This window comes from Bactrocera latifrons, unplaced genomic scaffold (genome assembly GCF_001853355.1).
Source record: "Bactrocera latifrons isolate USDA-ARS-PBARC rearing strain unplaced genomic scaffold, ASM185335v1 scaffold_12, whole genome shotgun sequence".
NCBI lineage: Eukaryota > Metazoa > Arthropoda > Insecta > Diptera > Tephritidae > Bactrocera > Bactrocera latifrons.
This window is the reverse complement of record NW_017534630.1, coordinates 1,960,543-1,982,700: the sequence shown is the minus strand read 5'-3', so window position 1 is coordinate 1,982,700 and position 22,158 is coordinate 1,960,543. Positions and strand designations below refer to the sequence as shown.

Sequence of the window (22,158 nt, the reverse complement as noted above, 5' to 3'; positions counted from 1 at the left end):
GATATAGAATGGACGAAACTTGTAAAAAGTAATGAAAAGGAAACTCCAAGAAAAAGAAGACAAATTTTCGATAAATACCAATTGTATATTCAGTGAAATCGAAATAACGTATGGACTACACTATTGGATAGCAATATGTTCAATATAACTGAATTATATCAATTCATTAAATTTTTAAGTCAAAATAATCATTACTTAATTTTAATACATTTAATTAATTAAAACTTTAATAAATACACATATGTATATAACTATAATAAATCTTAAAGCTTTTGGAATAAAATAAAAATAATTCTTGTTGAAAAGCTTGAAAAATTACATTTATAATATCTCTTAAATACACTAATTCGGTTTTATATTAATAATACCAGAACATACATATATAGTTAATTTTAAGCTCAATTTGATATGCTAATAATCGATTACATATCGTTCACTGTTGGTGTCAAAGCTTTTGAAAATACAACACTGCAGTATAAAACACACTATTGAATTTTGCTATCCACGAGCAATATAAATAATTAATATTAATTTATTTATTATATCATGGCCGGAAAAAGACAGGCAACATCTAACTTAAATCATGAAAATTGGGACCAGGAAGATGAGCCTGAAGAGCGCGGAACATTTCGAAAAGCTTCAGAAGATGAATTAAAAAATCGTGTTATTAAGAAGGCGCGTAGGAAGGTTGTTACCGGCAACAGCGGTGAAGACGCTACCGATGACGGAGCGCCAAAAAGCGTTTTTAGTGGTTTCGCAGGTATAAGACGGTCTCTTGTATATAACCTAAAAGATTAATTAATATTGAGCTTTATAGGTTTTGGTAAGCCATCGAATGCTGCTCCATCAGGATCTCCCTTCTCATTTTTGTCGAAAGCCTCTACGTCGCCTGCAGATGTTTCTAATGCAGCCACTACAAAACCATCATTTTCATTTGGTACAAATATTAAAACAGCTCCAATTATTGAAAAGGAAGGCAAAACTTCTGCCGGAAATGGTAATGTGGTTAAAGAAAATGCGAAGGAGAGCAAGGGTAAATCTACTAGCTATCAATGCAAAATAAAAAGCTTAAACGAGGCTGTAACAGAGTGGATAAAAACCCACGTAGAGAAAAATCCACTTTGTATTCTTACACCGATTTTCAAGGATTATGATAAATATATCAAAGAAATAGAAGATGAAGAACAAAATGCGGAGCAACTGAAAGCAAGTAACGACAGCGCAAGTGTTAAAAATACTTCATCAGATGCACCTACAGATACACCAACACTTGGGAATTTTAAATTTTCCGCATTTTCTAAACCTACTACAAGCACACTTTCGACCAGTAGCACGAGTGCTTTGTTTTCTTTTAGTTCAACACCGGCCTCATCCGCAGCTGCTCCAAGTGCTTCGAGCGTATCTAAGCCAGCAGAAACAACCAAACCGAGCACATTTAGCTTTGGCATAAAACATACGGAAAACAAAAATAATGTAACAGACAGTCAAACTTCGTCTCCGTCTAAGGGATTTAGTTTTGGTCTTAAAACAGATAACAAGCCATCAACTTCAATGCCATTTACATTCGGCAAACCGGCAACCAATGGTGATTCGAGCGAAAAGAAATCGCCCTCATTTAGTTTTACTCCTAGTTCTACCCCATTCAGTTTCGGTAATATAAAACCACCTGCTGATCCAACTCCTTCAACTTCCACTGATGCTAATTTGGCTGATGATGAAGAAGATCAACCACCAAAAGTTGAATTTAAACAGGTTTAAACTATAATAATATATAAATAACATATATTTATAATTTACCAAATCCGAAATAGGTTGTGGAAGAAGATGCGGTGTACTCCAAGAAATGTAAAGTTTTTGTTAAAAAAGATGGAGCGTTTACCGATCATGGTGTGGGTACATTATACTTGAAACCAGTAAAAGACTCTGAAAAGACACAACTACTTGTACGCGCTGATACAAACCTCGGAAACATTCTTGTGAACTTAATTTTAAGCGCCGGCATCCCTACTCAGCGAATGGGTAAAAACAACGTGATGATGGTATGTTTTCCTACGCCRGATGTAGAAAAGGCAACATCGATGCTGTTACGCGTTAAAACTGCAGAAGAGGCTGACGAGCTATTGGCAGAACTAGAAAAGCACAAGAAATGAAGAGTTTCAATTATTTTGCTTTTAAATTGTTATACACTTTGGTTGTACTTTTAATGCGTATGGAAAATTTTAAGAATTCTACCAATAAAACTAAAATTTGAACAAAAATTTGTAAATATTATGATTGAATATAATGSTATTCAGTAATCATTCGATTAATTATGAAATATAGATTTTAATAATCAAATATGAATTCAAAATATCCCTATTACCATACGTCAAAAAACCGATATGGTCAAGCAATCAGCTGAGCATTGCTGTCGGTGGTTTCTTTACAGCTGATTGTTGTTTGATGTTATGTACAGTTCGAAAAGCCAAATGCTTGCAACGTGTAGCTGGGTACATCTTTTAGAACCAGCACTAGTTGTACAAAACAAATAATGGAAAAGCGCCAAGAGGCATTGTGGGAGGTAAAATTTTAAAAGTTTTTATGTGTGTAATATTTAACGTGATTCGGAATATGTTTAGGCACTTGCTAAGAATGGGGAAGAAGCAACACGCTGGAAGAATTACAAAGACGAAAATGGTACAGCAGTTGAAAACCTAGATAGATTTAGTAAAAATCTCACTGTAGATGTAATGGTACCAATAGGACGTAAGGCATATATGCCTGGTCAGCTTATCCATACAAATGAAGTGCTTGTAGGGCACTATCAAAACTATTTCTCTAAATGTTCCGCACATAAGGCAAAAGAAATTGGTGAATACCGGATTAAAATGGCACAGGAAAACTTGGAAAAATTGCAAAATGAATCAAATTTATGGAAGTATGTTAAATTTTACTTTAAATTTTACTAAATTTTATTGTCACCATTTCGTTGAAGGAATAAGTTGGATAAACCATATACCGAAGGAGTGTTTCCAAGCAAAGAAGATTATGAAATAATTGAAAATTATGATGAGGAAAAGGAAATGATATGGCGAGAACAACATAATGTACGCGTAAAGCTAGCTAAAGAACGAGAGAAAGAAGAAAGGCAATCGAATATTTCAAAAGTTCCAAATGAGAATAATATAAAAGATTCGTCCGACATAAACGTTTTTAAAATACTTGAAGAGGCTGAACTTAWGGAGGAATTAGAGAATGAATTGGAAAGATTAGAAATAGATGATATCAGTAATGACACTATAAAGGAGTTAATGAACGGGRAAATGAAGTTACCATCGGAAAAACCACGTGTAGCTCATTTGGCGAAAATTCAGGAACAAACCGAAACACAAGCAAATTGCGAAAAATCTGACATTAATATTGAGAAAGATCTTCAGCGGATTGTAAAGAAGACTATAGTCCGAACAAATAACTATAATCGACCAAATCCAGAGATGATCGAGTCAAGCATAAATACCGAAGATTTAGATGTTGATTTTGGGGAACTACCTCAAGAGGTACAAATTATCAAAGAACAGGAAAAAAATTTGCCTGYCTTAGATCAGATTAAAATACTGCGTCACAAAATTTTGACATTACCACTGCATACTCAAGACGTTATCGATACTTTAGTGACTTTAGAGGCATTAGAAAGATTACTTGGATTGGCTGAGGATAATGCTGAATATCAAGCAGAAGATGACATTTCCAAAGAAAGTGATATAGAGCTGGAAGAAATATCAGCTACAAAACAGAACACAAACGAGGAAAAACCAACCAAACGGCGAATTTCTTTTGCTCTACAAAACGAGACACTCGAATTTCGCAAAAACGAGACTATTTCGCAAATGTTACCCAAATCGCAACAAAAGCTAAAGGAAGTAATTAAGCATGATAAATATGAATTAAACCCTAATATTTCTAAAACTAAAACTGATACAAAAATAAAAGATCGTAAAAAAAATATTATTGATAGAGTGGAACAAAATATAAGATTTATTGCAGATAATCAAAGCACTCGAGATTTTCAATTGGTTGATAAAATTTTGGAACCATCTTTAGCTGGTGTTTATACCTTGCACATACATTTCCAACATTCCGAAAACTTGCAAAACGAAACAATATTAAATAGTGAAAATTCTGAAATCACCACAATCCCTAGCACACCCGCCGACTTWTACCAAACATATCTAAAAAATAAAGAAAAACAAAGTGAGGATAAACACAAATCTACTACACAGCAGATAATTTTTGCTAACGCTTATAATGGTGAGGACAAAGTTAAAGTACCTCTATTAAAAGAAGCAGATCGGTTACAGTCTTACCAGGATCAACGTATGGAGGTAATTTTTAACTTTTATGGCAAAATACTAAATACTTTATATAGTAAATTTTATTAACCTTTGTAGTTCAGCAAGCCTACTACGGAGAACAAGTCAATTTTAAGAAATAAATCTGCAGTCGAAAGAGAGCAACATAAATTGAATCGTAAAAACAGAGCCAAATCTAATAACAAAGAATCGAAAAAGAAAACGGCAATTCCAGTTGATGAAGATGAATACATGAGTGCTTATTACAAGGTTTGTAAATGTTGAACTATATTTAACATATTTAGGCATGTCCGTTTGTCTATCTGTATATACACGAAATATTCCCCATCCCTTTTCTTCCCAAGAAACTGGGAGATTATACTGTCATACAAACTGCGTTATCGAAATCAAATCCTTTTTACTTTTATATTTGACGAGTTATCTTGCTTGAGTCAACGGTGCAAACTTTGATGTAATTGTTTCAATCGGACCCCTACAAATCTATATTTATACAAACTGACCGATCAAAATCAAGTTCTTATATGAAACTTTATGTATTTGTGAAGGGTATTATAGTTTCGTGCCAACCGAAGTTAACGTGTTTCCATTTTTTATTTTAGGTAATGAACGAAGTTATTGAAAAGCCTCTAACTGAACCGGAACCTCTCCCGGAATGTAAATACATTGATGCGCATACCCCCAAAAAACGAATAAGTCGCTTCAAACAAAATCGCGGAGTAACAGAAAAAATTTAATAAACATATTCAATTTAAATAAATAACTGTAAGTTGTAAAATTTATTTATTTGTTTCATTGCATAAGGAATTAAAATTGCTTAAAATAAAATTGTTTTGCGACTTCGCCTTAAAGTTTATTCATTTAAAACTGCATTCAGTTTAATTTACAACAGTTCATGCCTGCAAATGTATACTTATACAAATGTGCATAACTCTTTACAATTTAAAAGCTTTAGAAGCGTACTGACTACATGTGAAAACTAGGATCAATTTAAAAACTGGCTAAAGATTCCAAAAGTGAAAAAGTTTAAATAAATTAGTCTTAGTTTAAACAATACAAGCTAATCATCAAGTCCAAGAAATTCACGCTCCAGCGCGGCACCCATCATATTCCATTCTCCGTCATCTCCACTATCATCGTTACCATGACTACCATCATCAGAATCAGAACCCATTTCCAAATCGGATGGTAATTTCTCACCTTAAYAAATTTAATTTATAATAAAAAAAAAAAATTTATTTGACAAATTTATCGTTTACCCCGTCGAAATTTTGTGCTGGGGGACTCATCATCATCATCATTGTCTTCGCCGTCTGAGCTTTTATCAGCGTCTTCGTTAGTTGTAGAACCTATAATTATGTCCGATGCGCGTGTAAAGAATTCTCTTGTTCGATCCTGCTCCTTTTCTTCACGTCTCCGTTTACGCAAAGTTTTGTCAACTGGTGGATTCTCTATACCAGACAAGCTTTTATAAGTATTTACTTTCTATATTATTATTTGTTTGTTTTTCTACCTATATTAATATGCTCATCCTCACTGGATGAATCCGATTCAAAAAACTGATCGAACTCTTTATTCATGGCCGCCAAATCAGCATTTGAAAATGACAAAAGTGGATTGATTGTGTCTATGAATTTTTCGGGAGCTTTAGCCTGCTGTTGTTGGGCGCTGCTCGATGGAGATATCTCCGACTTATCGCTATAGTTGACAACATGTTCTGGGCTATGGCAATGTGCTGGCGGTTTTCGTTGTCTATTTTTTGTTTTACGATCCAAAGGAAACAACCTTTCATCAACAAGCTCCCAACGTTCAGCACATGTCCATAACCAATTTGCATTAACCACCTTAATGTTTGGATTCTTTTTCGCAGCATTCACTTTAAATGTACCAGCATTGACAGCGACAAGATGTGTGGTTTCTGTAGTTAAGAGAATAGATTTAAAACGAAGTAAATATTAATATTTAGTTTTATAGGTACCTAGCCCAATACTTTGTGAAACATTGGCACCCAAACTTTTCGCAATAAAGTAAGCACGTGACTGCTCTAATTGCATATTAGTGGGTACTAAGCCTGAAAACACTAAAGTCTTTCCACGAAGTACTTCCGATCTAATTTTGGGTACAATAATCTTTAAATCTGGTATTTCCTGTGTCTCATCATAAATGGCATAAAATCTTGTATGAATATTTTTCAAAATTTCTTCCAAATACATAAGATAATCGTCAGGATCATCGATTTCAATTTGTTGATGCGGGTCCGCAGGTAATTTTATCTTAGGTGTGGCCTCTGTTTCAGTTTCCATCGGCGATCCTTCTTTATTGCCTAATTTGTTTTTGCATGTTTCGGGGGCTACYGGTGCGATATCATCACTTGCATTTGTGACAGTACTTAAACTTGTTTTTTCAGTGACTTCAGTGATTACCGGCGGTTTAACGTGTGCTAATTTAGCGGCTTCAGTTATGATTTGAGCATCATGTTTAACAACATCTACAATGGTTTCATCCTTTTTACACTCTGTATCTGTTTCCGACCGCTCTGAGATGCCATCCGAAGACTCTGAATCGGGTAATTTTTCTTTAATATCTGCCTCTATTGTGTCAACCTTGCTTGTTTCATCCGTTTTAAGCGTTTGTTGTGTTAGATCTAAAATTAAATTCTGATTATTTTCTTTAATGTTAATCGTAGGATGACAGATTTCTGAACAGTTTTTAACGGCTACAATTCGAAATGAGATATTTTAATAAACAGATATCATATTACAATTGTTTGTATGCACTATCACCAGCACATACCTATTTGAACACTTTTAATTAATGTTTATTTCGGGTATATTGAATAGAGAGTARTTTTTAACGTATGCAATACCAATATTTCACTGGCTATGTAAAGGATTACAAATGATCCTAAAGTAATAAAAGGATAAGAAATAATTGCGTTATACTGTTGAGAACGTTTATGATTAAGATACATATGTGTACATATTGTCGTTATTTACAGTAGATTAGTATTAAGATATTTATATGTACATCACAGCTCTGCATGTGGTGCATACATGATAAGYACTATTTTGGAAACTTGAATTCAATACATTTTATTTTACACCAACTATGCTTACAAACCTTTGAAATCAAGTCCCTCCCCGTCCAATTCATGTTTAGATAAGCCAGGCGGCGCATTTATGTCCCCTGTATGTTGAAAAAAGTGATATGGTTTCACTTGAATCAAATTGGATGCCATATTCCATACATCTTCTCGATCGTCAATTATACAAACCATAGAATCACCATTCGGAAAAAGTGCCCTTTAAATTACAAGATGCAAACGTTACACTCCAACATCATATAGGATTTATATTTATCTTACTTTAAATTATCAGTTTTACTTGTTGCATTGAAACATTCGTCACGCGAAAGTATACGATGTGAAAAATACTTTCCTTCTGGATCAAGTAATTGGGCAATCATGTGTGCATAATTTCGGGCTCCAAAAGTGCAGATATGTAGCTCATAGAACTTTGACATGCGATCAAGAAAAAGCTGCGTACCAGGACGAAGGCGAGTATGATACCAGGGAGAGTGTGGTCCATAGAGTTGAAAATGATAAATACATTTAATATTGATCGGAACGTTATCGTTGGTTGTGTGTATAACAGTTTGATCTAAATCGACTAGGAGCACAAGTTTCCGGTCTTGAAGTAAACGACGAGTATCATCGTGTCCCAATTTTTGTGCTAATTTTTGTGTAACTTTAAGATCAGGAACCGAATGCACCATTGGTACAGATGCTTCCGATATGTTTCCCTATTTTAAAAATGAACAATAGRATATTATTAATTCCCAAAATACATACATAAATATTTATAAATTTAAATTTAACCGTCGGTTCCTTCATTTACATGTACTTTACCAGACCCCTGATAACAAACCTCGACCTACTCAGTTGAAGTCACTCAGTCGTTATAATAAACAAAAAATAATAATAATAAAAAGTTTTTCCTTAAATGCATTATTGTATACAAACATATAAAAAATAGGTATAAATTAAGCTACTATGTATACAAAGGAAGATAAGAACATACATATAACATAGGTATATATTTGTATTGAATTTTCTTATATAACATTTTTTTCAACCTTGATATCAACTTTCTTTGATGTAAAGTAGCATGGCAAGCCTGTTTACTTATCACTCAGCGCGGCAGCACAGAATGCACGCGCATAAAACTTTGTTTTGTTTAGCGGTCGCTTATTTCTTTTTAATGTTTTCACTTTCTTTATTACTTATAACCAATTCATCTTAAATGCAAAACCGTTTCAATTTTTCATTTCTATCACCTACCGAATTCATTTATAATCGTATACTCACATTTTCGTTTTGGCGCAAATCCGCACCGCAATCAGCACACATGTCTTTTATCACTGTCGTATGGGCGCATTCGGCCAACTCCAAAATCGTAGCTCTGTAACGGAGAACATATGAATCCTTTATTATAATAAACTTATTTTTGAACGAAAAATTATTTCCACATTAAATTTAATACAAGAAATTATTTTAATAAGCCGATAATGTATTGTTCTCTTTCTTGTATTTGTCAATATATTATGGAGCACTTAGTACTTATATTGAATAAACACTGCAATGTTCACACATACCCCTGCGGTACCAATTGCCCTTCCTTAAACAAACGTTTCTTTACCACGCCTACACGATTCGCTTTCAATTTGTGTAACGTTTTATCGATTGAAGCTACAACTGAAGATGCTATCATTTTAGCGGATGAGCCTTCTGCATCATTACCGCCACTAATGATTTCGTATAATAAAATAACTTGGGACGATGTTATGGGGAAGCCTTCGCGAACGCGCCATTTATTGATTCGAATAGGGTGCTCCGCTGGTGCAGTAATTGTAATGCTACCGGCACTGCCGCTAACACTTTCGCCACTCGATTCATTATTACCATCCGCCATTGCACTCATTTCTTTCTGTACTGCAAATAATTTCACTTCAATTTTTTACAACACTCCGTGAAATTACTTTTTCGCACTTTTTTCTGTGTTCCTTGCTGTTTTCTTCAATTCTTTCCTTTTTCGCGTCTGCTACACTTCCTTCTCCAATTATAATATTTATTAGCGTTTTATTAGTGTTCTCTAATTCGTTGTTTTGATTCCCACTTCCTTTTTGAGATGCATTTATACGGTGTGTTCAGTGACGTATCAAATAATATGCAAAGGGTGTCCCAAGCGACAGCTGTCAATATAGGAGTAATATAAATGAACAATATATCACAAATAATGAAAACTTGACGGTCGAACTTCGAAAATTCCACACAAAATATTATCGGATTAGTGTTTTAATTTTAAAGCAATATTTTTCTCTTATGAAGTTGTAAACAGTACAATTATTATAGTTGTGCTTCACTTAATTGACCTTGGAAATTAAACAAAAAAAAAAATTTAATGTTTATATACATATACTCGTTGCGGGTATTTTTTCAACAGCTGTTCTMGTGCACAATTTCGCAGTCAATGTCAAGTTGCGAAAGTGTAAAGTGAATGCTAGGAAAACATAATTTTTTTAAAATAAATTTAAATAATTAAAATAACAACATTTGACATCAAATAAGTATTTTTCCAAAATGTCAGCCGTCGGTGATAAGAGACGTAGCGCCTCTGAAGATCGGGAACAAAGTGAACCCAAAGATATTTTCGTGGCCGATAACAATGATGATGATGAGGATAATACTTGGATTGGTCCTATGCCGGATGAGCAATCAGCTGCATCGAAACCGAAGAAACGCAAAACATTACCATATGAAAAAGTGTATTTGGAAAACCTTCCCAATGCTGAAAGCTATGAAAAAAGTTATATGCACCGCGATATAATAACACATGTGGTGAGCACCAAGACGGAATTCATAGTGACTGGCAGCTATGATGGGCACATAAAATTTTGGAAAAAATTGGAGGAGGGTATCGAATTCGTAAAACATTTTCGAAGTCACTTGAGTAAGAAAGAATATATTTGATAGTTCAATTATAAGTACCACAGCTCATGATTTTTTTCCTTAAAGTGCCAATACATTCCTTAACAACCAACGCAAGTGGTACACTACTGTGCTCAGCTTCTGCAGACAAATGCGCAAAAATATTCGATGTGGTAAATTTCGATATGATAAATATAATTAAGTTGGATTTCACCCCATTATGCACAGAATGGATACATTCTTCGGGTGATGCCGTTCATACTTTGGCAGTGTATGTATAAGAAACGTAATATTTATATAAATGTAATAATCGAATCGGATTTTAAATTTACAGTTCAGATAAAGATAGCAACAATATTGTTATTTATGATGGCCAAGGTAATGGCGACGTGTTGAAAATTTTGGAAAAGCTGCACTCTGCACCCGTAGTAGCAATGTGTTACAACTTGCCGTTTGAAACTGTAATTTCCGTTGACAAAAATGGTATACTAGAGTATTGGCAAAACTCTAAACATGACTATAAATTCCCACAAAAACTTGTAGCGTTCGACTCGAAGCTAGACACAAGTAAGTAATTAAAAATTCTAATATTATTTAAAATATTTTAATGAAATTGTACCCTTCAGGTTTATTCGAGTTTGCAAAAACCAAAGCCTTAGTCACTGGTCTTGCGGTATCGCCTGATGGCCGTCGATTTTCTACCATATCAAATGATCGAAAAGTAAGAGTGTTTCAGTTTAACACCGGCAAATTAATACGTGTATTTGATGAAGCATTGACTACATATACACAAATGCAGCAAACTCCACATGCATTACCTAATATGGAGTTTGGCAGAAGGTAGGTCATAGAATGTCAACTTGAGCTGTTAATTTAAACTAAAGTAAATTATTATTGCCTTTCAAATTAGGATGGCTGTGGAAAGAGATTTGGATAAGTCTGAGTTTAGCACAAACAACAATATACTATTCGATGTTAGTGGACATTTTATAATGTATCCCACCATGTTAGGAATTAAAGTAATTAACATTGACACAAATAGATGTGTTTCTATTTTAGGGAAAACTGATAACATACGTCCATTACATATAGCCTTATTTCAGGTACTTAAATGTAATATTTTTTATTATTACTCTTTTATTATAAATAGTCGATTAYTTAGGGAAAAGCGAAAAAATCCAAGGCAGCTATAACTATGGAACAGGAGGCTAGCGATAATCCTACCTTGCAATCCATTGCTAATGATTCTACGATGTTTTGTGCTGCTTATAAGTAAATACATGATATAATGAATGAAATTGCAGAAATAATATTTTCTGTTTGTTTCAGAAAATCACGTTTTTATCTATACAGTCGTCGATTGCCATCCGATTTACAAGATGTCGATCGTGATGTATTTAATGAAAAGCCATCGAAAGAAGATATAATTGCAGTGCCAGAAGGACAAGGTAAATATTATTAATAATTACACATCTGCTATATATAAAATATATTTTAAATGTYTAATGTTTTAAAACTTTCACGCTAAACTGTCCATCTGTAATGTAGATGAAGGTTCATTTGATTTAGTTTTCTTAAAACAAATATTAATAAACATCTTTTAATCCTTTATAAAGGTACACAACGTGTTTACGAAAACGCTATTTTGCACACAACAGTGGGCGACATACATATGAAGCTATTCTTTAAAGAATGCCCTAAGACAGTTGAGAATTTTTGTGTTCATTCCAAAAATGGGTAAATTATTCCATAGATATTTGCTTTAAGTTCAATCCAACAATTCCTCATTTAGCTACTATAATGGTCACATCTTTCATCGTGTTATAAAAGGCTTCATGGTGCAAACCGGCGATCCTACAGGCACAGGAACTGGTGGCAAATCAATATGGGGGCACGATTTCAAAGATGAGTTCGTACCAAGTCTCAAGCACGATCGTCCTTATACTGTTAGTATGGCAAATGCTGGTCCCAACACCAATGGCAGTCAATTCTTCATTACAGTTTTGCCAACCGTAATTTACTTATTTTTTTTAATGAATTAGTAAGTGATTAATAAAATATTTTTAAATTTTAGCCATGGCTAGACAACAAACATACGGTGTTTGGCCGGGTGTTTCGTGGTATGGAAGTTGTACAAAATATTTGCAATGCAAAAGCAAATCCAAAAACAGATAAACCTTATGACGACATCAAAATCATATCGATTCGATTGAGTAATTAATAATTTCGACATTAGAATTTTACATTGAAATAAGTGCATTTATGTATGGTACTTTATCACAATTCTTATTTATTATTTTAAACTAGTTTAACAATAGATATTTATACGCTGAACCGGTTATGTTAAGTTTGCCAAGAAGTTTGTAACACCCAGAAGGAACACCCGTCTGCCCGTCGGTCTGTATATACGCGAAATAGTCCCTTAGTTCTTGAGATATCGATCTATAATTCTGCACAATTTCGTTTCTTCACAAAAAGCATTTCATTTGTCGCAACCGATATCGGAGCATTTTTTCACGAAATTTGACAAAGATTATTTCCCAAATCAACGGTGCAATCTACGAACAAGCTTTTTGGATCGAATCACTATAGCATAAAAACTGAACGATCAAAATAAAGTCGGAAAATTTTTTTATTTGTGAAAGTATTTCGGTGCAGCCGCAGCTAACGTTTTTCTTGTTCTCCTCAAACTTACCAMCAAATTTATATTTAAATATAAACAAATCTTCTTAATAAGTGTTMTTTTTAAAGTTATCGTATATTAATGTATTGCAAAATAAACTTACGTCTGTACGCTGAACATACATCTATGAATACATATTTACAAATATATTTACTGTACTATTCGTAATAAGTATAAAGTTTTTTTTGAAGGCATAAATAAAAAAACAAAATTATTATATTTGAGTATAATACCGTATTAGCTGCGATTACACAAAATTTCTCATAGAAAGTCATTTATTTGTAAACGTTTAAAGGCAATTTTACAAATAACAAACTGTTATTACAATTTCAATATATTATCACATTTCTCCTTAAACAAACAATATTGCAATGTTCTTTTGGTGGCCTCTAACAGATTTCGAAAGTYTCGCTTATTTATTATTATTATTATTCTTTCGCTTATAGCTTAATATATAAATAAAATTAAATAASTGGAAAATATGTTTAAATGTTTAAGTTGATAAAATATGGAGCGTTAAAGAAAGTAAGTCGGCATGTACTTGCAATAGAAATTTGTTTATACAATCATATTAATCGGAAAATAATTCGCAAGTATGTGTGTTTGTGTATAGATTTATAAGATTTTTTTTTAAATATATAAATATTTTAATACAAAATTAAATTTCGCGAGTTAATATTTCCGTATTTTAGCTCTTCGTAAGTCGTAGCTTGTGACTTTTTTCACATATATGTAATTTATGAATATATTCCACATGGAATTCACTGCAAGGCATTTTTGATATCCAACAATACTAAAAAATTGTCTTATTTAGGCATCTACACTATATTGTGAGCTAATGTCAAAATCTGAAACACTATCCGAACCATATCCAGTGACGCCMCCACCATTAGTCGCTGCGTGATTATTTAACGTGCCCGAAGCAACTGTTGCACGCGGTCGTAAGACATCGGGAACATAAATCGGCGCTGGGCCTGCCACCTCGACCACGCTGGGACGTGGCACGGATGCACACCGTTTAATGGGCGACATTAGTGCAAACAATGCCAACGTTAACACTAGTGTCATAAAAAGTATAATAGCACGAGCATTTCCTCTTTCACGAAAAACTGAGATCATCGCCATAACTACAAGCAGGATGACAATCGCGGATTTAGTCATTGTAACGGCAGTCGAATGAATTTTCCCACCATTTCTGGATATCATGTTTGAAGGACCATATGCAAAAAATAAATTGTGGCGATCCACGAAATGTTTAAAACAAATATAAATCATAGCAAAGGGCATTATAAGTGGACAAGAAACACTGTAAACTATAGAAATGGTAAACACCAACACAGTCCAGGCGTAGTGAATTCCAAATGGGAACTCAATCAATATAGATTTTCGGATGTATGGTGTTTCAGCTTTCGATTTGGCCGTACACAACATCCAAATATAAACAATAAGTTCTGGAAAACGTAACAGCTCCAAAGCCGTACCAATGAAAGCGGCGGTAATTACATAATTGACATAGAAAGAACCGCGATCCGGCATGAAAACACAGTACCAGCGAATAGTGTCATTACTAATTGACCATTCGATTAATTTCTGTGCTGACGTTAGACCCAGTGATGGTAGAATGAGGATCATTAATAGTAAATAGCAAAAACATTTAATCATGATTGAATAATTCTGAAGGGAACGTGTATAGTGAGCCAACCATTTGTCTGAGAATGCAACAATTACAGGCATTAGCGCCGCAAGCGTCCACAGTAATAATGTTGGTAAAAATTCAGATACTACTGGTGAAATTTGGTATATATTACCTTTAGCTAATGCATAGGCGTTTAAAAAGTTTAGTACAATTGCTGGCGTTGTAAGAAAGAATAGCGTCAAAAATAGTATGAAATTGACAATACCCCATTTGAAGTACCAATTGCTTTTGCTCACATTCAAATTCTCCCAAAAGAGGTCGTCTGGTGAAGGTGCGAATTCCAAATTCCATTTGCGGTAGGTACCTGGTGTAAAATGGCTGACAATATTTTGTGCTTCATGTACAGTGGACACGGTAATAAAAGCTATTCCGAGTGGTTCATTGAGTGCGGCAGCTCTCAAACGTGCCACATCTCCAGAGAGTTTACGCTCTTCACGTTGATAATAAGCGTATGCATTTTCTTTAGCACAGGAGCACAGATTTGGTGTTACCTAAAAAGGATGAAAATTTTACCAAAAAATCGTATACATAAGTATTTAAAGTACGAGAAAATTTATGTCATGTAATCAAGTTTATAGAGTATTAGTAAGCGAGTATAGTAGTAGTAATAAGTATATGAGTAGTATTGCTTTATAAACTTGATACTTAATACAGAGATTATATTTAATTTTTTAGAATTTCAGCTATTACCTGAAGCGTATCTTTATCCCTATGGTGTTCACAGTACATGCGAGCATCCAAAATCTTCACATATTCCGCATTTTGCACTGTCAATTTAGATATATTGTATGCAATTTGTACGTCCTCTATATTGACGTCAGGAAATAATTCTTGTATGTAGTGACGGATAATTGTCTTATTACGATCACTCGCCGATATATTGGATATCATAATGGTACGTGTGGCTGCTGTTTTAAATGCATTACGACCGGATGCACGTCGCATTATGAGTACTATGAGGGGAGCATACATAATTGTCACGATRACGTGTACCCATCGCCACGGCGATTCTGGAGACACATTTTCCATAGTGGTGTGACCAAACTCATTCAAATCAGTTCTACCTTCAGTGGAACCATTGAACAAGTTTACGGGCAATATAATTATTATTGAAACTAGTGTTACAATTGCCATTACAGTCATAAGGTGTTGCTGAAAAGACAGATAATGTATGGCATCCGGTCCTGTATGAGTCTTTATTTGCTCCTTTTGCAGTTTCCAGGTTATTTTTATCCAAGCAAAAAATCCCTGGTCCGAATGAATGGGAGATAAAGGCGGCTCTGATGTGTTCGATGTTATACTACTTCGTCCACCCTCGGCATCATTTTGCATACGACTGGTCGATGCTTCAGGCGTGGGTGTATGAACCGTACTTGTTGCTCGCGAGTAAAATACTTCGGTCCAGCGCTTTCTGGTACCATGGTTGTTAACAAGCGCCAGGCGACCATAGTCTCCGGCTTGATGCCGTAAAGCGGTAAATAAACCAACTAATAGAAGCCAAGAAATAACGTTCAATAATAGTGTTTCCGGGATACCATTGAAATCATTTGTGAAAATTGTGCTCTTGTTTGGTAGTTTTTCACACTCATCACTCCAGGCTCTTTCAACAAACATATCTTCAAAAACGTCCATTTTCTTCCAAACTAAATGAACGGTATAACCGAACGTATCTTCGTATCTTCAGCAAACGATTCCAGGTTGAATTTAAACTATAAAAAGTGAATCTCAGTTAAATGAATATGTTTATTATATGCATACATGCAAAATAAAATTGCAAAATTTGACAGTTATTATAACTTTAAGACACCTATAATAATACACGATAAAATGTCGATAAAAATAGATTTTGAAGTTCAATTGTGCTTGCCTAGATATATCATTCGGCATTACGACTTTCGACCTGCGAAGTGGTAGTCAATTATGATACATATGTATCTTTTACTTTCAGTTGAAATAAAAAGGAAACACCTAAATTACATTTATCTAACACTAATACAGTCTCAAGAGTGCAAATATGTACGTAAGCATTATTTTATTGTTTTCATTTTATACAAAATTCGATTATGATTTTTTTTGTACCTACATACAAAAATATGTTAATATGATACTTATATATATGTAATTGTGTGGAACAAACATTTCATGAGAAATAAAATCGGTCCCACATAAAGACCATATTCATATTTATTCTGTTGGCTTAAGAATAATATAAGCATAGATATGTACATACATATATACATACATATATTCTCACATTGGCCGTAATCCAGTAAAACCACGGTGCAGGTGAATAGCGATGCGAAACTAGGAGAAAGTTATACTTAATATCTAGGGGCTAAAACGTTTATAATAGCAAGACATATTACCGATAGCGGTATGTTAAAAGAGTCACTTCATATAAGATCTTATTCCCTTTGGTCCAACCCCGTCGTTTCCTGCATGTAAAATATATAAAAAATACCMGCTAAAGTTTTACTTTTATAATTTTATTTGCTGGTCAATTACGGGACATTTAGTAGTTTAGAACATAATGGTTATACGAGATGGTACTCTATTTCCCTTACATGCCGCGACAGTATCAAAAATACGGCAAAAATATATAAAAATAACTTTGAATCACTTAATAGATAATTGATAACATCACCGATTGTTGTGTAAAAACGCCCATCTGTTATTATAAGGTATAAAGAATTAAGAATTAATTAAGAATTATTAAAGGTATAAAGAATATAAATGAAAAAAATTTAATCGGAGCAACCTAAGCCCTAGTTAATTCAATTCTGATTAGAACTATCGTCATTTACTCACATGTCTTATGAATTTTTCATTACTACATATGTACGTCTACACATACATACACTAAGGCCGTAATTCCATGTAGCATTGCTTTAAACCATGTCTATTATGAAACTAAATGCACCATTTCAGAAGCAAATGTGTACGTATGCAAATATATAAATAATATGTACATATGTGTACATTATAATCTCAGATAACGCCTAACAAACATTACATTTTTATAAGAGCTCTATGCAGAAAATACAAATGCTTTACAAAATTTTAGATTGTAAGAAATCTGGTAGTGCGTAATTGTGAGTTATGCCTCATATCACTCAACAGTTTCTCTTATGGAATAGCACTACACAACCAATTGCATTTACGATAGTAAATATGCATATACATATATGAATGCTTAGTTTACGAACATTTTTGCCAACTCTACAATAAATAACATTCAAAAAATGATTTATTGGGAAAATTACAACAACAATACGTAAATGAATCATCATATTATGAGGAACCAAATAAGAAATGTGCATATCTATGTATGCAAATGTATACCTTAACTTCTTATCCAATTGACATTATACTTTTTGGAAAATCGATTTAATGAAGTAAAAGCAAGCAAACTTTAGCACACAATATTTATTTAAAACACGATCATATTTATTATAGAATATATTGAAACCCTTTTATCGCAAATTTGGTTATATGTTAAAGCAGTTTGCTACATTAACTTAAAGTATGAAACATACCCTTTCCTCACACCGTTACCATTTATACTTTGAACAGAATTGACTTTTATAACTTTTCACAAATAGAACAAATATTTTCACAAGCTGCAAATAAAAAAATTTTCTATATTTTCTCAATCAAAGTCAATTGTTAAATCGTTTTAAATTGTGTTAGTTAATACGATTTCAATATCCACTGCACAAAAAAACAATAACATATGTGTCGCTATAAAAAATAAAATAGACGAAGAGAAATTTCATGAATGAAGAAACGCAAAGAAACGAGCAGAGACCGTAAATTATGATATACGTTCTCTAAAACGAGTTTGCACCAATGTTGCCAGCACTGACCAGATGCATTAAAGGTCTAAGCATATTGTATATATATTAAAAACATACATAATAAAATTAAAAACCTGTTTTAAATAATCATTAATTAGGTTTCCTTACTCTTTTGGAGTAACTTCAATATATTGGAATCTTTTGATGCGTGAATACTAACGGCTTGCAAATATAAATATACTCGATACATTCTCTGCTGGGAGCTGAATTAAAGATATATATTGTAGAAATGTGTGGTTATATCTTTCAAAGTTTTGGCAGCACTATTCACCCAATCATTGACTTCAGTTTTGCGTTTTCGTATCAGAGCGCTAAATAAATTTATTTAATAAAATGGTTCAAAAAAGCGTTAATCCCGTAAGCATACTCAAAAGTATTTACCAAAACGAATTCCAGTGGTACGAATATAGTTTTATTTATTTTCCCCAAGTGACGTAACCCCAAAGAAATAAGTATGGAATTTTCGCTACATTATTTCTTTCAGGTCCGTGTTGAAGAGTTTTGGGCTTTTCCTATTAGGCGTACGCATCGCAAAGGAATTTGCAGGGATGGAGATAATGCCAGCGATAGCTCAACACTAGTAGTAATGGCATTCAGTTTTCCATACAAACTGTTCTTATAATTCTTTTTGTAATAGAGAGTGTTTGAATGAAAACGTGTAAAATTGGTTGATTAACCAAACTAGTATAATGTTATACTTTATTAATCAATTGATGTATTTCAAAATGTTATAGTTTCATTAATAAATAGGTCAAATAATACAAAATTTGTTTACTATGTACATACTCATATATGCTTATAGGAAAAGGTTAATATTTTTAGCTTTTGACAAGTAGTCACATTTCTGCATTAAGTCCACTATTACTTATATCTTGGACAATTTCATTGTTCATGTCGATCTCATTCAGTAAACTTTGTGCAAGGATTTGCGGAGTCATATCTCTTTTCAAAAAATTCGAAACCAGTTGCCTAGAAGGTACACCTCCACCATGTGCCAATATTTCACGACGATACTTCTCACCTGACTCGCGATTGAATGGGTTATTTTCGAAATAGTTTTGCCATATCCACGAAGCTATAGTTTTCGATATTAAGTAAGAATAATACTTTGCTCCGTAACCAACCAAATGTGAAAAACGAAGTTGCCAAGCCGTATTTTCAACATATGGTAGTCCATAGTACTCCTTTTGCACTTCTATTAACGTTTCCGTTGTGCTTCTGTTATGCGATACTGGTCCACTATGGTAAACTTGATCAAGTACAGAATAGAAAACCTAATGATGATGTACCAGGTTTAACAGCATATGCATATATACATATAATAAAAACTACAATCATTTACCTGCAGTTGTGTTTCGCTAGCTGAAAAAAGCTTCTTCGAGGCGCATAATCGCCGCAGCATATCTTCGGAAATTGGCTCTTGTGTCTGGAAATGTCGGGCAAATGTTCGCAAAACACGTGGATCGTTAGCGAAATATTCCATTAATACAGACGGAACCTCTGCAAAATCAGTACTACAACGTGTGCCGGTTACATGTTGATACTTCGTTCGGGCAAGCATTGAATGCATTGCGTGACCCATTTCATGAAAAAGATTGTCGACCCGCGATGGTGATAGCAGTACAGGACCAGTCCAATGAGGTTGAGACAAATTTAACATTACAACAACGATTGGCAATTGGTAATTACCGTCGGGTAAATCTTTTCCTCCCTGTATTGTGAAGTGACAATCCTGATTAGGTTTACCACYTCGTTCGAAAAAATCGCAATAAATGTAGCCAAGTAAACCTTCGGTCTCATGAACAACTGATATTTTATAAATATCGTTATTCCAACTTTCGCCCGGCTCCATTTCGGTGTTTTTCAGAGATATTCCATACAACGAACGCATTATGTTATCAAGCCCCTCCATACAGCCACCTAGACTGAAGTATGGCAAGAATTCACTAGTGTTTGCTTTTAATGATTTCTTCTCCATCAGAGAAGTAAAATAAGGAGGGTCCCAAGCAGCAACGCGGGCTGTATTTATTCCGCTATCTTGCCGCTACGGAATGGAATTTAATATTATTAATTGCATCATTTAGGAGCACACTCATAACAAAACCTTCATTCTCTCCATTATTCTGAAATCAGCATTCGCTCGAGGAGAAAGTCCTTGTGACAATTCATCTAGAAACTCTTGAACTATCTTCGGATGCTCAACAGTACTTGCATTAAGTGCGCGATGTGCGTATGTCTCGAAACCACAAGTACGAGCAAGTTCATGGCGGCACATAAGTAAATCTGTAAGTAGTTGATTCTGTTGTTCAGATGGCCGCAAAAATAGACGATAAGCAGTTTCACGTGCTTCAGCAGATGATGAGTTTGTGTACAAACCGGAAACGAGAACGCTATCTCCTTCCGCAGGAAAGCTTTATATCGATGTAAATAGTAAGTGTTAATAAAAATATTCCAATCATGTAATTGTGTAATTAACATACTAATTGCGAACGGATGATGGAACATCAGTACGCTGAATAATAGAAGGTTGTACCGCACCGGTCATAAATTTTTGCCCTAATTGTAAAATGTACTCGTTAAGCCGAACTACTTTTTGTCTCTCTCCTTCTTCTAAATGGATGCCTGATTGCTCAAAGTCAAAGAGGAATAGTTTGGATACGTGTTTGTCAACATCGCTCGTGGGCAGAATATCGCCATTATCAACAACATTGCGTAACGCTGTATACAWAGGTTTGTGCGTATTCAAACTTTCTACTATTCTACTTATAGTAATACAGGCATCCTCAGCGGCTTGACAGTATTTGTTCTTTGGATGCGCAATGCGAATAAATTCTGCTAGATCAGCTACTTTGCAAAGGGAATCGGAAAGCTCGTCAAAAATTTCAACCTAAATAAAAAACCATTACAGAACATAAAGATACTTGCCGGGAAATATGTACCATTTTTCTTTCCCGATTTGTTGAGATAGCTTCAGATATTAGGTCTTCCGTTTTATTTGCAACATTGTCTCGCAAGAGATAAAAACCTTCAAAAGAACGTAATTCGGGCAAACGAAATAGTCCCTGAAATTAATGTAATTAAGGTTTCTGACCGACTTATCAGGAAATTTATTAAAARGTGGTGTATGATTAGTTAAAAACTCACCGATTCATTGCGCGTAAAGTTTATTTTTTTATATGGAGGCGAATTAAATGCTGTTGCCAAAGGCGTCGACCAAGTAGAAACATTTCGGTATAATTTATTTAGCAAGTATTTTGCTGATTTATTTCTACACGTCTTAAGCATTATCAGCTACTTGACATTAAAATTGAAAAACAAAAATATGTCATGATCTGTCACCACCCCTTTTTATTATGTGTTCACATCACATCTTGCTCCTTTTGCGCTTTTAAACTAAATTTAACGTGGAAATTAATCATTAGATGATTGATTTTATTATTTAGAAATGTATAACAGAAATAAATTATTTATTTGTTATTTGATTTTAATCAACCTACTTACTTTACACTGTCACATTAATTTATGGGCTTATATTAAAACTCGTTGCATATATTTATTAAAAATAATTATGAAAATATGAAAAAGTAAGT

The 22,158-nt window shown here is 33.9% G+C and overlaps 7 protein-coding genes across 12 annotated transcripts; 4 read left to right on the top strand and 3 right to left on the bottom strand.

Moving 5' to 3' along the window:
• The first annotated feature begins 460 nt into the window (after positions 1 to 460).
• On the top strand, positions 461 to 2,252 carry LOC108978235 (nuclear pore complex protein Nup50). The gene is made up of 3 exons (XM_018948394.1): positions 461 to 760; positions 818 to 1,752; positions 1,812 to 2,252. Exons 1-3 carry the CDS (start codon positions 547 to 549, stop codon positions 2,148 to 2,150), a joined length of 1,488 nt encoding a protein of 495 aa, XP_018803939.1. The 5' UTR covers positions 461 to 546; the 3' UTR covers positions 2,151 to 2,252.
• A 191-nt stretch (positions 2,253 to 2,443) lies between these two features.
• On the top strand, positions 2,444 to 5,128 carry LOC108978267 (unconventional prefoldin RPB5 interactor-like protein). Its single transcript, XM_018948437.1, has 5 exons — positions 2,444 to 2,560; positions 2,619 to 2,917; positions 2,975 to 4,361; positions 4,428 to 4,598; positions 4,949 to 5,128. Exons 1-5 carry the CDS (start codon positions 2,531 to 2,533, stop codon positions 5,081 to 5,083), a joined length of 2,022 nt encoding a protein of 673 aa, XP_018803982.1. The 5' UTR covers positions 2,444 to 2,530; the 3' UTR covers positions 5,084 to 5,128.
• A 46-nt stretch (positions 5,129 to 5,174) lies between these two features.
• Positions 5,175 to 9,450, bottom strand: LOC108978264 (RNA polymerase II subunit A C-terminal domain phosphatase). Of its 2 annotated transcripts, XM_018948428.1 has the most exons (8): positions 9,000 to 9,450; positions 8,713 to 8,806; positions 7,711 to 8,147; positions 7,467 to 7,648; positions 6,325 to 6,990; positions 5,860 to 6,264; positions 5,606 to 5,797; positions 5,175 to 5,546 (listed from the first exon to the last, which is right to left on the bottom strand). In XM_018948428.1, exons 1-8 carry the CDS (start codon positions 9,323 to 9,325, stop codon positions 5,407 to 5,409), a joined length of 2,442 nt encoding a protein of 813 aa, XP_018803973.1. In that variant the 5' UTR covers positions 9,326 to 9,450; the 3' UTR covers positions 5,175 to 5,406. The 2 variants fall into 2 exon arrangements, with proteins under 2 accessions (XP_018803973.1, XP_018803974.1); XM_018948429.1 differs by lacking the exons at positions 8,713 to 8,806; positions 9,000 to 9,450 and adding an exon at positions 8,243 to 8,281.
• A 534-nt stretch (positions 9,451 to 9,984) lies between these two features.
• On the top strand, positions 9,985 to 12,959 carry LOC108978268 (peptidylprolyl isomerase domain and WD repeat-containing protein 1). Its single transcript, XM_018948438.1, has 10 exons — positions 9,985 to 10,354; positions 10,420 to 10,603; positions 10,667 to 10,899; positions 10,959 to 11,172; positions 11,243 to 11,435; positions 11,495 to 11,604; positions 11,662 to 11,780; positions 11,949 to 12,069; positions 12,125 to 12,344; positions 12,407 to 12,959. Exons 1-10 carry the CDS (start codon positions 9,985 to 9,987, stop codon positions 12,551 to 12,553), a joined length of 1,911 nt encoding a protein of 636 aa, XP_018803983.1. The 3' UTR covers positions 12,554 to 12,959.
• A 313-nt stretch (positions 12,960 to 13,272) lies between these two features.
• Positions 13,273 to 18,562, bottom strand: LOC108978265 (CSC1-like protein 2). Of its 4 annotated transcripts, XM_018948430.1 has the most exons (5): positions 18,248 to 18,562; positions 17,078 to 17,146; positions 16,954 to 17,015; positions 15,402 to 16,420; positions 13,273 to 15,202 (listed from the first exon to the last, which is right to left on the bottom strand). In XM_018948430.1, the coding sequence occupies exons 4-5, from the start codon at positions 16,341 to 16,343 to the stop codon at positions 13,826 to 13,828; spliced, it is 2,319 nt and encodes a 772-aa protein (XP_018803975.1). In that variant the 5' UTR covers positions 16,344 to 16,420; positions 16,954 to 17,015; positions 17,078 to 17,146; positions 18,248 to 18,562; the 3' UTR covers positions 13,273 to 13,825. The 4 variants fall into 4 exon arrangements, with proteins under 4 accessions (XP_018803975.1, XP_018803976.1, XP_018803978.1 ...); XM_018948431.1 differs by having other exon boundaries at positions 16,954 to 17,146; XM_018948433.1 differs by lacking the exons at positions 16,954 to 17,015; positions 17,078 to 17,146.
• A 160-nt stretch (positions 18,563 to 18,722) lies between these two features.
• Positions 18,723 to 19,329, top strand: LOC108978269. Its single transcript, XM_018948439.1, has 2 exons — positions 18,723 to 18,966; positions 19,053 to 19,329. The coding sequence occupies exons 1-2, from the start codon at positions 18,902 to 18,904 to the stop codon at positions 19,147 to 19,149; spliced, it is 162 nt and encodes a 53-aa protein (XP_018803984.1). The 5' UTR covers positions 18,723 to 18,901; the 3' UTR covers positions 19,150 to 19,329.
• On the bottom strand, positions 19,233 to 21,898 carry LOC108978266 (mitochondrial intermediate peptidase). Of its 2 annotated transcripts, none has more exons than XM_018948435.1 (6): positions 21,713 to 21,897; positions 21,508 to 21,630; positions 21,049 to 21,455; positions 20,673 to 20,979; positions 19,911 to 20,612; positions 19,233 to 19,842 (listed from the first exon to the last, which is right to left on the bottom strand). In XM_018948435.1, exons 1-6 carry the CDS (start codon positions 21,851 to 21,853, stop codon positions 19,405 to 19,407), a joined length of 2,118 nt encoding a protein of 705 aa, XP_018803980.1. In that variant the 5' UTR covers positions 21,854 to 21,897; the 3' UTR covers positions 19,233 to 19,404. The 2 variants fall into 2 exon arrangements, with proteins under 2 accessions (XP_018803980.1, XP_018803981.1); XM_018948436.1 differs by having other exon boundaries at positions 19,666 to 19,817; positions 21,713 to 21,898.
• Positions 21,899 to 22,158: the final 260 nt, after the last annotated feature.